Source organism: Lithobates pipiens, unplaced genomic scaffold, assembly GCF_037356315.1.
Source record: "Lithobates pipiens isolate NorthernLeopardFrog02 unplaced genomic scaffold, aLitPip1_a1.2 Scaffold_16, whole genome shotgun sequence".
In the NCBI taxonomy this organism is placed as follows: Eukaryota; Metazoa; Chordata; class Amphibia; order Anura; family Ranidae; genus Lithobates; species Lithobates pipiens.
This window is the reverse complement of record NW_027507748.1, coordinates 193,491,403-193,504,851: the sequence shown is the minus strand read 5'-3', so window position 1 is coordinate 193,504,851 and position 13,449 is coordinate 193,491,403. Positions and strand designations below refer to the sequence as shown.

Genomic DNA, 13,449 nt, shown 5'->3' with positions numbered 1-13,449 from the left:
AGTTATACATGTAAATGCTGTATAAAGATTCACAGATTAAGGAGATGGCAGTGTTGTATTTTGAGTTCCTGCTATCATAGGCACCAGCGAACGATGTTTCCCTTTCATTGAGACTAGTTATTATTGTGAAAAGTCAAAGCAGAATGACTGTGAGAAGATGGTTTGCAGCAGTAGTGCCAAATTGGCACTAAACTATTCATTTACCAATCAGGTGCCCGCAAAGAAAAATGGAAATTGATGTTTGATACTCGCTACAAAATGTCTTTTTATAACTACATTCAACAACCCCATCATTCATTTCTTTTAGTTCTGCTAAATTGACTGCAAGTTCTTGAGGGTTGTCAGATAGGGAAAATGAAAGGCTTAAACACGTTTTCCTTATGTTTTACGTTAGTGCTGTTAAAAGGTAGCTGTACCTTTTAGCAAACAAGCCGTAGCACTCTGATCATGCACTGCAGATGTAAATTATAGTGCCTTGCAAAAGTATCCACCCCCTTGGCATTTTTTGTGTTGTTGCCTCACAACCTGGAATTAACATGGAGCATTTGAGGATTTGCATCATTTAATTTACAGAACATGCCCATGCCCACAACTTTGGAGATTTTTTTTTTCATTGTGAAGCAAACAACAAATAGGACAAAATAACAGAAAAAGTCAATGTGCAAAACTATTTACCCCCCCCCCCCTCAAAGTCAATACTTTGTAGAGCTACCTTTTGGGGCTATTGCAGCTCCAAGTTGCTTTGGTTAAATCTCTATAAGCTTGCCACATCTTACCACCGGGATTTTTGCCCATTCCTCCTTGCAAAACTGCTCCAGCTCCTTCAAGTTGGATGGTTTGCACTTGTGAACAGCAATCTTTAAGTGTGACCACAGATTTTCTATTGGATTGAGGTCTGGGCTTTGACTAGGCCATTCTAGCACATTTACATGGTTCCCCTTAAACCACTCAAGTGTTGTTTAGCAGTGTGTTTGGGGTCATTGTCCTGCTGGAGGGTGAACCTCTGTCCTAGCCTCAAATCACATACAGAGTGGTACAGGTTTTGCTCGAGAATATCTCTGTATTTAGCACTATACATCTTTCCCTCAACTTGGACCAGTTTCCCAGTTCCGACTGCTGAAAAACATCCCCACAGCATGATGCTACCACCGCCATGTTTCACTGTGTGTGTTCTTTGGGTGATGTGATGGGTTGGGCTTGCGCCAGACATTGCTTTTTCTTTGGCCAGTTAAATTTTAGTCTCCTCAGACCAGAACACCTTCCTCCATACATTTTGGGAGTCTCCCACAAAATAATGGCTTTCTTCTGGCCACTCTGCCATAAAGCCCAACTCTATGGAGCGTACGGCTTATTGTCGTCCTATGTACAGATACTCTTGTCTCTGCTGCTGCTTAGGTCTCTGTTCTGCCTCTCTGATTAATGCCCTCCTTACCTGGTCCGTGAGTTTTGGTGTGTGGCCGTCTCTTGCCAGGTTTGCTGTTGTGCCACATTATTTCCATTTGGTTATGATAGATTTGATGGTGCCCCTAGGGATCATCAAAGATTTGGATATTTTTTTTTTTATAACCTAACCCTGACTTCATGGCAGTGTTTGTTTAGTGGTGCCTCTTGCTTAGGTGTTGCAGCCTCTGGGGAATTTAAAAAAAGGTGTGTATAAGTAATGACAGATCATGTGGCACATAGCCACCTGTGTGCAATCATTTCACTAATTATGTGACTTCTGAAGGTAATTGGTTTTCATGGGCTTCACAACAAAGGGAGTGAATACATACGCACATTTCAACATTATCAGTTTTTTATTTCTGAAAAACTGTTTTATATATGCATTTTTCTAATTTTACTTCACCAACTTAGACTTGTGTTCTGATCCATCACATATAATTCAGATTAAAAAAACATTGAACTAAAGTTTGTAATATAACAAAATAGGTAAAAAGCTAGGGGGGTGGGGGGGTGAATACATTTGCAAGGCACTGTATACCATAGAACCAGGCTACGGCAGTGTGGAACAGGGGTCTCAAACTGGTGGCCCTTCAGCTGTTGCGTAACTACAAGTCCCATGAGGCATTGCAAGACTGACAGTTACAAGCATGACTCCCTCGGGCAGAGGCATGATGGGACTTGTAGTTCCGCAACAGCTGGAGTGCCCCCCCTGCTGTAGAATGTAGTTTCAAAAAACAAGCCGACTATTTTGATGAGTAGCTGAGCTGAATTAGGAACAAGGGTTCGATCTCCTTTTCCAAAAAAATGCAAATGCAGATAAGGGGCATGTGTACATAAAATCAAACTATGCAGCTCATGCTTAAGTGGAATAATGCCCTTGCTATAGGTAGATAATTTATATAGCTTCTGAAGCCTGACTGGAATGCTCCCAGGACATTGCTAAGTGAGGCCTAGAGGTTTTTTGTTGCACACATTTGCAAATATTGCAAATCTGTGTGGAAGCCACAGTGCCTACGCCAAGGCTCCTCTGTATACTGCAGTCCTAACGCTATATTTTTGAGATTCTCAAAGTTGGAGCATATATAGCAGTGGATAAATTGATGGTAGGTTTACCTGGAGGATGCCCACTCCTCCTTAAAGGCACACGGACCCGTTGGATGCCTAGCAAGAGCACAATGGCAGCTGAAGGTATCCAATGTGTCCCCACGCCAAATCCAGCAAGCAAGCTATACAAAAATATGGCAACCATCCAAATTTATAACTAGCCCATGCAGTAAGGTGCACATGGAATGGAGGCAGTGCACATCACAAGCAGTGCCTACACCAAGGCTGCTCCGTATACTGCAGTTCTAATTCTACATTTTTGAGAGTCTCAAAGCTAGAGCATATATAGTAGTGGATAAATTGAGAGAAGGTTTGCCTGGAGGGAGCCCACGCCTCTAAGGCACAAGGATACATGTAAATGGCCTAAACCTATTGCAAGGGCATTATTCAACTTTAGTTAAAGCTACAGTTTGTTTTTTTTCAACAACCTTTACCTGCATAGGCAGTTTTTTTGTAAAGGTGAACTAACCTTTTAATCTGATTATACTCTGCATCTAATACAGTGATCTGCCAAACCAAAGAACCCAGTACCAATAGCTTTAAACTTCTAAGATTGTGCTGCAGTTTTGCTTCACGTACCTTGTAGATATTTAAGCATACGAGTTGATGGTAAATCTCCACCACACTGATCAGAGTGCAGATATAGAGGTGGTTATGCATGGCATAGTGTTTTTAATAGCTGGACCAGAGAACATAGGTGTTTCTGATTCAAATATCGGTCTGCCTCTAGTGAATTTATTACCTAAATGCTTTTATTTAATCTCCTTGATTTTGACTCACACACTCGTTAGTTGGTATCTGGATCTAGATATCTAAATGCATTGTTTGACACTGGAATGGTATAAGGTTTGATTTGTATACCTTTGTCCACCATTCCTGCTGTGAGAAATAAATATCTGATCTTTTGAAAATGTAAAGCTGCAAGAATATGTTTGTCTATGTTGGCATTGTATGTTCTTGATGACTATTTCTGCATTATTCTTGGTTGTTTTCTTTTTGCCTCAACACAAGCTCCTGTAAGTATCATCTTGGATGGGTTTGGTCGTTTTTGGGTAACGCTGAGAACTAACCAGTACATTTTACATGTAACATTTTGTATTGAAATAGCCAGCTTTATAAAAGTAAATATATCTACACGTATACAGTTCATAAGTTTTCATACCATGGCATAATTTATTATTTCCTGGCCATTTTTCAGAGAATATGAATGATCACACAAAATTTTTTCTTTCACTCATGATTAGTGTTTGGCTAAAGCCATTTGTTATCATTTATTATCAATCAACTGTGTTTAATCTTTTCAAATCATAATGACAAAAGAAACTAGCCAAATGACCCTCATCAAAAGTTTACATACCCAAGTTCTTAATACTGTGTTTTGCCCCCATTAAGATCAATGACAGCTTGAAGTCTTTTGTGATATTAGTGGATGAGGCTCTTTATATTCTCAGATGGTAAAGCTGACCATTCTTCTAGGCACAAAGTCTCCAGTTCCTGTAAATTTTTGGGCTGTCTTGCATGAACTGTACTTTTGAGCTCTCCCCAGACCTTCACTTTATTCTGCTGTAGCCAATGACAGGTCGACTTGGCCTTGTGTTTTGGATCATTGTCATGTTGGAATGTCCAAGTACATACCATGTGCAGCTTCCTGGCTGATGAATGCAAATGTTTCTCCAGTATTTTTGATAACATACTGCATTCATCTTGCCAATAATTTTGACCAAATTTCCTGTGCCTTTGTAGCTCACACATCCCCAAAACATCAGTGATTCACCTCTGTTTCACAATGGGAATGGTGTACCTTTCATCATAGGCCTTGTTGACTCCTCTCCACATGTAGTGTTTATGGTTGTGGCCAAAAAACTAAATTTTGGTCTCATCACTCCAAATGACTTTGTGCCAGAAGGTTTGAGGCTTGTCTCTGTGCTGTTTGGCGTATTGTATGCGGGATACTTTGTGGCATTTGCATAGTAATGGCTTTCTTCTGGCGACTCGAATATGCAGTCCATCTTTCTTCAAGTGCCTCCTTATTGTGCATCTTGAAACAGCCACCCCACATGTTTTCAGAGAGTCCTGTATTTCACCTGAAGTTATTTGTGGCTTTTTCTTTGCATCCCGAACAATTTTCCTGGCAGTTGTGGCTGAAATTTTAGTTGGTCTACCTTATCATGGTTTGGTTTCAACAGAACAGCTCATTTTCCACTTCTTGATTAGAGTTTGAACACTGCTGATTGGCATTCTCAATTCCTTGGATATCTTTTTATATCCCGTTCCTGTTTTTTGTACAGTTCAAGTGCCTTTTCCCGTAGATCCTTTTGCCAATTCTTTTGCTTTCCCCATGACTCAGAATCCAGAAACATCAGTGCAGCACTGGATGAAAGATGCAAGGGTCTGTCAGGAGTCCAGAAACTCACTAAACTTTTATATACACACACACTATTTACCATCAAACAGATCACAGCGGAGGATAGTTACCTTTTAATATCCATTCAAACCCCTTTGTGTCAACTGGTGTGCATGTTATCAGGCCAAATCAACAGGGTATGTAAACTTTTGATCAGTGTCATCAGTATTGTCATTATGATTTAAAAAGGGTAAACACCGCTGATTCACAATAAATCTCTTCAGCCAAACACTATCCATGAGTGAAACAATGTTTTTGTGTTGTCATTCATATTCTCTGAAAAATGGCCAAGAAATCATAAATTCTGCCAGGGTATGTAAACTTATGAGCACAACTGTAGATCTTTCACTTATACAGTACAAGTTCATGTTATTAAAAAAAAAAAAGCCCTATAGAGTACCCCCACCCCCTATCTATTGTGTCCCCACACAGACACGATATGCGGAACCGTCCTGCTCTCTAATACTAATCAGTGTGCAAGTGTAACCACAAGTGCCATAAAATGAATTGGAGAGGGGTCTTTGCTCTACTATTTATTTCTGCAGTACTTGTAGTCCTGCCTGTCCCCACCTCCTTTTATCAAGCTCCCACCTAGACTGTGCTGAATGTAAGGTCTAGGTGGGAGCTTGATAAAAGGAGGTGGGGACCCCAAACCACTCCCCTGGGATTTGCTCTTAAAACATGAACTTGTACTTTAAGCTTATTTAATTAAATCTGCAATATCGTATAAAAATACAATGTGACAAAACACTAAACTATTTCTGATTTAACTTGGAGCTTTTCAGAATCCATTTACTGGGCACTGTAAGGGGTTCTATCTTGCCAGATGCACTGAAAAATGCTGTGTTAAGCCATGTTGCACTTTTTTTTTGAAGGCAAGACACAGGGGAACAAGCATTGCAGTGTAGTCGAAACAAGTCCTATTGCAAATAAGGTATTTGATCATTCTCATTTTGCCTGCATTGAGAAACATAATAAATAATTCTGTGCGATTCTAAAGGTCTCCGTCCGCTAGTACATTTCAGAATGAATGTTCGCACACAGACATTTGTACATAAATTCTCAATGGAGTCGATGACAAATGTCATTCAAAATTACTTAAAAATTTGTTTTGCCCTTAACATTAGAATTTGGAATAAATGTAATTTCCCAAACAACCGTCAATTTGACCCAATTGGAAAATCAAACAAACTTTCTTTAAATTAAATAATTCAAATTCAATTTTAATAGCGTAATGCTAACTTAACCAGTTTAAGACTGAATATTTAGAGTCCTGCATTAGCCCAGTTGTGACTTGTTCACTTTCACTGCTAAAAAAAATAATGAATGGCATTTAAATACCTTGTAAACAATGTTAAGTGAGCTTGTTTGCTCCATTATTATGGCTTAACATGGATTTGTGCATTACTTTGTAAAATAGGAGTATACACATGAGTCTGAGGAAGATGAAGATGAGGAAGAGGAAGAAGAGGCATTTGATGAGGAGGAAGCTGAAGAAGAAGATGAGGAAGAGATTGAAAAGGATGAGAAGGATAATACAATTAAAGGAAATAATGACTCTGTATCAAATAAGAGCAGAACAGAGTCACCAGTGAAGATGCCAGAAGAGGTAAATTATAAACAATTATAATAATAGATAAAGACTAAATAGCATGGCTGTTCATTAAACACATTTAAAGCTGAACACCAGGTTAAAAACAGATAAATGCATAGATGAAGTGCGCACAAGGGAATTTTTTTTTTACGATCAGCGGAGAGAAGGTCATTTCATGCAGTTTAAAGAGCAACACTGAAAGTGCACAAATTCTTTAAAGTGGTTGTAAACCCTTTCATATACCAGTGAAGTGACTGGCCTCAGATACAGAATTTGATACAGAAGTCGATTGGTACCATCTTCCTGCCCATACATATTGCCAGTTTTAATGAGCCTTTCAAATTATACAAATATAGGACTGAACAATCAGATTCTTGCACAAGCCAAATTCTGTCTGGTAGTTTTATCAACTCTTTGTTTTAGAAAAGATGGATCAACCTAGGCATCTTGTATTGTACTACTATATTATGTCTCATGTTTCTCAAAGGGTAGAAATAATGGCATATAAAGGAGTTTTGGTCCTTGTGAGACTAGCTAACTATGTAGAGTGTCTTTATGAAACTAAAATTTGTGACAGCAGTAGAGTAAGTGATGTGGCCTTTTTCCACATTTTGATCACTGCAGTATACTGTACAATACCTCTTTTCACAGGCAGCTGACAAAGCAGGGATTTTAATATGATTATTACCAAGATAGTGTTTAAAATATTGTTCATCATGTAATGGTGTCCATTGTCATTATGTACCGTATTTATTGGCATATAACACACACTTTTTTCCCCTTAAAATCAGGGGAAAATCGCGGGTGTGTGTTATACGCCGATCCTCCGTGATTTCTGTGTGATTTTTTTTTTTGGGCTCTGGACGGCTTTCGGCCGCCTTTGGCCCTTCTCAGTGGCCGAGAGCGGCCGAAAGCCGCCGAGTACGGCCGAAGGTGGCCGAAAGCCACCCAATACGGCCGAAGGCGGCCGAGAACTACCGGGCGCCGCCGAAATGCACAGAACATCTCGGCGGCGTCATTTTTAAAAATAAAAGCTGACAACGATGCACAAGGCTGCAATGACGGAGAGGCTGCATGACAAGGCTGCAATGACAGACAGGCTGAATGACAAGGCTGCAATGACTGATAGGCTGCATGACAAGGCTGCAATGATGGACAGGCTGCATGACAAGGCTGCAAATGACACTGACAAGGCTTCAGATGGACACTGATAAGGCTGCATTGATGGACATTTAAATGTAAGTTTTTTTCCTTAAATTTCCCTCCTAAAAGTTTTTTTCCTTAAAATTCCCTCCTAAACTTGGGGTGCGTGTTATACCCGGATAAATACGGTAATTGTGTGTGTATACATACAGTATCTATATAAAGTAAAAAAATAAAAATAAAGATCTGTTGCGCTTAAGATCAAATACTAAATAGCAGCTGACACAATATTGATGGGTACAATGGAAGAAATGAAAAAAAAACTTTTTTCATTTATTTTTTTCATCTATATAAAGTCATTCCTATGTCCATGAACAAGCTGACCAGAATTCCAGCTCCTTACAGATGAGGTTCATTAGACTGGAGCAGTACTGTCCATGGGTAGGTAGTTCAATAGCTATATAGTTGTTTTAAACATCTAATGAATGGAGGTGTTACATGGACGTCCAGAAGCCTTTTCTCCTTTCAAAGGGTTATTTGCATATAATTCTAAGAGAGCATTCAGGAATTGTAGCATTTTAAAAAATCTGCTGGCTTATAGAAATGCATCTCTACTGTCAGAGTAAAAATGTAAATGGAGGAAAAAAAAAAAAGATACCCAACATTCAGAGTAAAAATCTAAATGGTAAAAGCTTGCTGTAGCCAGCATACAGTGTAATTAAGAGAACTACAATTCTTGGACATCCCTTTTAATGCCTGTGTGGTATAGTGAAGTGATATTTTTTTGTGCTTCACATGCTGACCAGAACTACCATTCTTGTACTGATGAAGGCCATTTGACTTAAAGCGGAGGTTCACACAAAAATTGAGCCTCCGCTTTTCGGAACCCTCCTTCCTCCGGTGTCACATTTGGCACCTTTCAGGGGAGAGAGGGGTGCAGAAGTCAGCAGCTTCTCCTGATGCAAAGCGCACGACAACATGTCCCACTACCTGATCAATATGAAGGTATTTTTTTCTACTCAGACCTTTCACAAGCAACTTTATTGGCATGGAAAAACCTGAATTCCATTACTAAGTTACTCCGTAATCATAATCTCAAGCATAGATGGGGTTTCCCCACCAAATTGATCGTTGTTCTTAATGATGTTTCCTACAATATCCATACACTGGATGATGGCCTGAAGTTGTTGGGGAAATGGGGGTTGCTCCCTATGGATGAAGATAACTCTCAGAGCAAATAATCTGCAGTATAAATTGCACAAGAAGAGCAACTTGGTCATGCCTAAACTCACTGGAATACTACGGTTCACTGCTTATATTGCTAAACCCTCAAACCTATCTGTTCTCAGGGAAACTTTTACCCCGGAGGGAAATGGTAAATTTCCCCCTATGTATAAGTGCACATTGATGCACCCTACAGTTGCATGGCAACTCAGTTTTTCTTTAGCGTTCTGAATTTTTATGATTGTTTCTATTTTTGTCTCCTTATTTTATTTTTTCAACAGGATTTCAAAAGTACTCATACATTCTATGAGAATCTATCTTTTTTCCTTCAAGGTTGGTCTCGCCACTCAGGAACATGATCATTATATATCTTGGCTTATCCACAATAGGATGTCACTGCTACTTATCACCTTAAAAAATGTTGCAGCTTAAATTTTTTTTCTCTGAACACCAACGGGCTTAACAGTCCTCATAAAAAAAAGTTCTCTGGACTGATGCTATCAAACTTCAGAGTGACATCATATGTGTACAAGAGTCGCATTTTGCGAAAGATAAAGCACCTAAATTTTCACATCCTCTTTTCCTACATATCTTCTGCTCTAACCACCTCAAAAAGAAGAAGGGTGTTATAACGGCAATCAAAGGGACAGTCTCATTCCACCTTTTGGACTCAATAATAGATGACCATGGTCGGTATATAATTCTAGTTGCTAATATAGACAATTTTACGTACACAATAGCCAACGTTTACGCTCCTAAAAAGCATCAAGAAAGATTCATCCGTAAGCTGGTAAGAAAGGTACAGAAAATACAGAAAGGGCATAGTCTCATCTGTGGAGACTTTAATGCCCCGATGGATCCTAATGTAGGTACTACTAAAAGACTGCACAAGGCCTAACGTCAACCCTTTGGAAGAATAATACTGCAATGAAGAACAGATTGACAGAATTCTTTGATTTTAATGATAATGGCTCTACATCCACTACAAATCTGTGGTGTACTCACAAAGCCTTTATCTGGGGTATCCTTATCCAGGTGGCATCTAGGGATAAGAGACAGGCTAAAATGTGTTAATACCCTTTTAACCACTTAAGGACCGCCGTATAGCCATTGCACGTCATTACAATGGCACAGGCAGGCACAAGCACGTAACTGTACGTGCCTGCCTTCCAGCGGGTGGGGGGTCCAATCGGACCCCCTCCCACTGGATACGGCGGTCCCGTTCGCTGCCGGAGCGATCCGCGATGAGGAGATGGCCGTTGGTTTCTGGCCATCCCCTCTCGATCGCTCCTGGCCAGTGACGAACTTCCTCCCCTGTGAAAATGTAAACACAGGAGGAGGAAGTGATGTCACACTCCTCGTGGCGGTCTTTTTGACCGGACAGCGCGGAGTGAAGACACACAAGTGCACCAACAGTCCACTGACACATAGGTACACATAGGCACACATTTCACCCCAGTCACAGTGTCACTAATGCAGTGTTCATTTATTTATTGATCACTATCTGTCAGGGCAGCTAGTGTTAGGCCCCTTTAGGTCCAGGGTAGCCCCCTACCCCCCCCTAATAAAGGTTTAACCCCTTGATTGCCCTCCCAGTTAACCCTTTCACCCCCTTTTACCAGTGTCACTAAGCGATCGTTTTTCTGATCGCTGCAATAGTGTCACTGGTCCCGCTAGGAAGCTAGTTTTTTTTAGGTTCAACGCCAGGTTTTTATAGCGTTAGGTACCCCGATATATAACCTAATAAAGGTTTTAACCCCTTGATTGCCCCTAGAGTTAACCCTTTCACCAGCGATCGCTGCATAAGTGTCACTGGTGACGCTGGTTAGCCAGTTAGTTATTTAGGTTCCCCGTCAGGTTTTTATAAAGCTTCAGGTACCCCCATATAAATACCCAATAAAGGTTTTAACCCCTGATTGCCCTTAGTTAACCCTTTCACCAGTGATCACCGTATAAGTGTTACGGGTGACGCTGGTTAGGTAGTTCGCTTTTTATAGCATCAGGGCACCCGCCATTTATTACCTAATAAAGGTTTAACCCCCTGATCACCCGGCGGGTGATATAAATTTGGTTTTAGGGTCAGAAAGGGTCTGCGTCGCCCCAGGCAGTGCTAGGTTAGTGCCAGTACCGCTAACACCCACGCGCAAAGCATACACCTCCCTTAGTGGTATAGTATCCGAACAGATCAATATCTGATCTGATCAGATCTATACTAGCGTGCCCAGCAATTTAGGGTTCTAAAAAAACGCATTGTTAGGATCAATCCAGATACCTGCTAGCACCTGCGTTTTGCCCCTCTGCCCAGCCCACCCAAGTGCAGTATCGATCGATCACTGTCACTTACAAAACACAACACACATAACTGCAGCGTTCGCAGAGTCAGGCCTGATCCCTGCGATCGCTAACAGTTTTTTTTGTAGCGTTTTATACAGTCGCTGACAGGCTAGGTGCTTTTATAACCTGTGAGTCTCACTACTGTACCCCTAAATTTAGAGCCCAAAATGGCAAAGCGAAGGTACACTAGTGAAGAGGCCTACACGTTTCTGAGCATGACAGATAGTGAAGAGGAAGATACTGATCTGTCAGATTCAGGCTCAGAATACGAACCTGTAGAGGACAGCGCCTCCATGTCAGATAGCTCTGACGACGAAGAAGAGGTCCCTGCTAACGTCAGGCGTACCCGACCCCGATCTTCTGATGTTGTTGAGGTGCAGGAACCGCAAGTCCCTCGTATGGAGTATAGAGCCAGTACTAGAGCTGCTCATCCTTTTGGTGAACTGACAAGCACCAGCGGCCTAGTACACCCTGGATGTACATCCAGCACTGCAGTATCACGTGGTGACGTGGCGAGTCCCATAAGTGCAGTTCAAGCTGGCGAGGTGGCAAGCACAAGTAGTGTCCCGCTGCCACCAAGAAGACGAAGACAGGCCCTTCGTTCCCATAGTGCCCTTCCTGCAGAATTCGCCAATCCTGATTGGGTGCCCACCACTTCTGCAGCACCAGTACTTCCCCCATTCACTGCCCAACCCGGTATTCAGGTGGATACAGATGATTTTACGCCACTCGATTTTTATTCTCTGTATTTCACGGAAGATCTCTATAGATCTATTGTGGACCAAACCAATTTATATGCTGGTCAACACATCGCCGCTAATCCCCAGTTGCCGTCTCTTGCCAGAGATTGGAAACCAGTTACGGTTTCCGAATTTAAGACCTTTCTGGGCCTTTCCCTCAACATGGGCACACATAAATTCATGACGTTGCGGGCTTATTGGTCCATGCATCCGACTGACCACATGCCCGTGTTCTCTAACTCCATGTCCAGGAAACGATACGAGCAGATCTTGCGGTTCATGCACTTCAGTGACAATGAACTTTGTCGTCCACGTGGAGACCCTGAATACGATCGGCTCTACAAAATTCGGCCCCTCATAAACCACTTCAACCAACGTTTTGCAGACTTGTTTACTCCCCAAAAAGTTGTCTGCGTTGATGAGTCCCTGGTTAAGTTTACTGGTCGCTTGTCATTCAAACAGTACATTCCCAACAAGCGTACCAGATACGGGGTCAAGCTCTATAAGTGCTGTGACAGGGCCACAGGCTATGCATGGAGCTTTATGGTTTATGAGGGTAAAGATAGTTACGTAGAGCCGGAGAACTGCCCTGATTACATAGGAAGCGCTGGCAAGATAGTGTGGAAATTGGTGTCACCCTTATTCGGAAAGGGGTACCACTTGTACGTGGACAACTATTACACCAGCGTGCCACTGTTTAGTCATTTATTTGATCATCAGATTGGAGCATGTGGCACCGTGCGACCTAATCGCCGGGGCTTTCCCCAGCGGCTTGTAGATTCCCGTCTTAGGCTGGGGGAGAGAGCCTGCTATCGGTGTAATAATTTGCTCGCTATGAAGTGGAGGGATAATAAGAGTGTTTTCGTTCTTACCTCCCTTCATGCAGACACGACGGTCCAAATTTCTACGGCGACTGGTATTGTGGAGAAACCCCTCTGTGTCCGCGAATATAACAAAAATATGGGAGGGGTGGACCTCAATGACCAGTTGTTGGCGCCGTATCTAGCTTCCCGTAAGGCCAGATGCTGGTACAAAAAAGTGTCTGCTTACTTATTTCAATTGGCTTTGCTGAATGCTTTTGTGCTATACAAAACTTCAGGCGGGACTTCTTTTCTTCCAAAGAGAGGTTGTCACAGAGCTTCTGTATCCAGAGGGTTCTGCACCTCACCATTCCCAACCAAATGCAGTAAGCCGGCTGCATGAGAGGCATTTTTCTTATGTCCTCCCGAGTACCCCTTCCCAACGAGCCCCCCAAAAAAGATGTCGTGTCTGTACCAAGCGCGGATTTAGGCGCGACACCCGTTGTTATTGTCCACACTGTCCTGCCAATCCTGGTCTTTGTCAGGGTGAGTGTTTTGAACGCTACCACACACTAGTGAAGTATTAGCGTAGGGTACAGCATTTCACAGGCTAGGCACACTAACACAGAGTCTCCCAAGATGCCATCGCATTTTGAGAGACCC

The 13,449-nt window shown here is 41.8% G+C and overlaps 1 protein-coding gene across 1 annotated transcript in view; it reads left to right on the top strand.

Annotated features, from left to right (window-relative positions):
* Positions 1 to 13,449, top strand: part of LOC143982280 (X-linked retinitis pigmentosa GTPase regulator-like) — a 184,296-nt gene that overhangs the window by 148,310 nt on the left and 22,537 nt on the right. Inside the window, exon 14 of the mRNA XM_077480863.1 lies at positions 6,372 to 6,560. Within this exon, the coding sequence (XP_077336989.1) occupies positions 6,372 to 6,560 (189 nt within the window). The remainder of the gene's footprint in view (positions 1 to 6,371; positions 6,561 to 13,449) is intronic.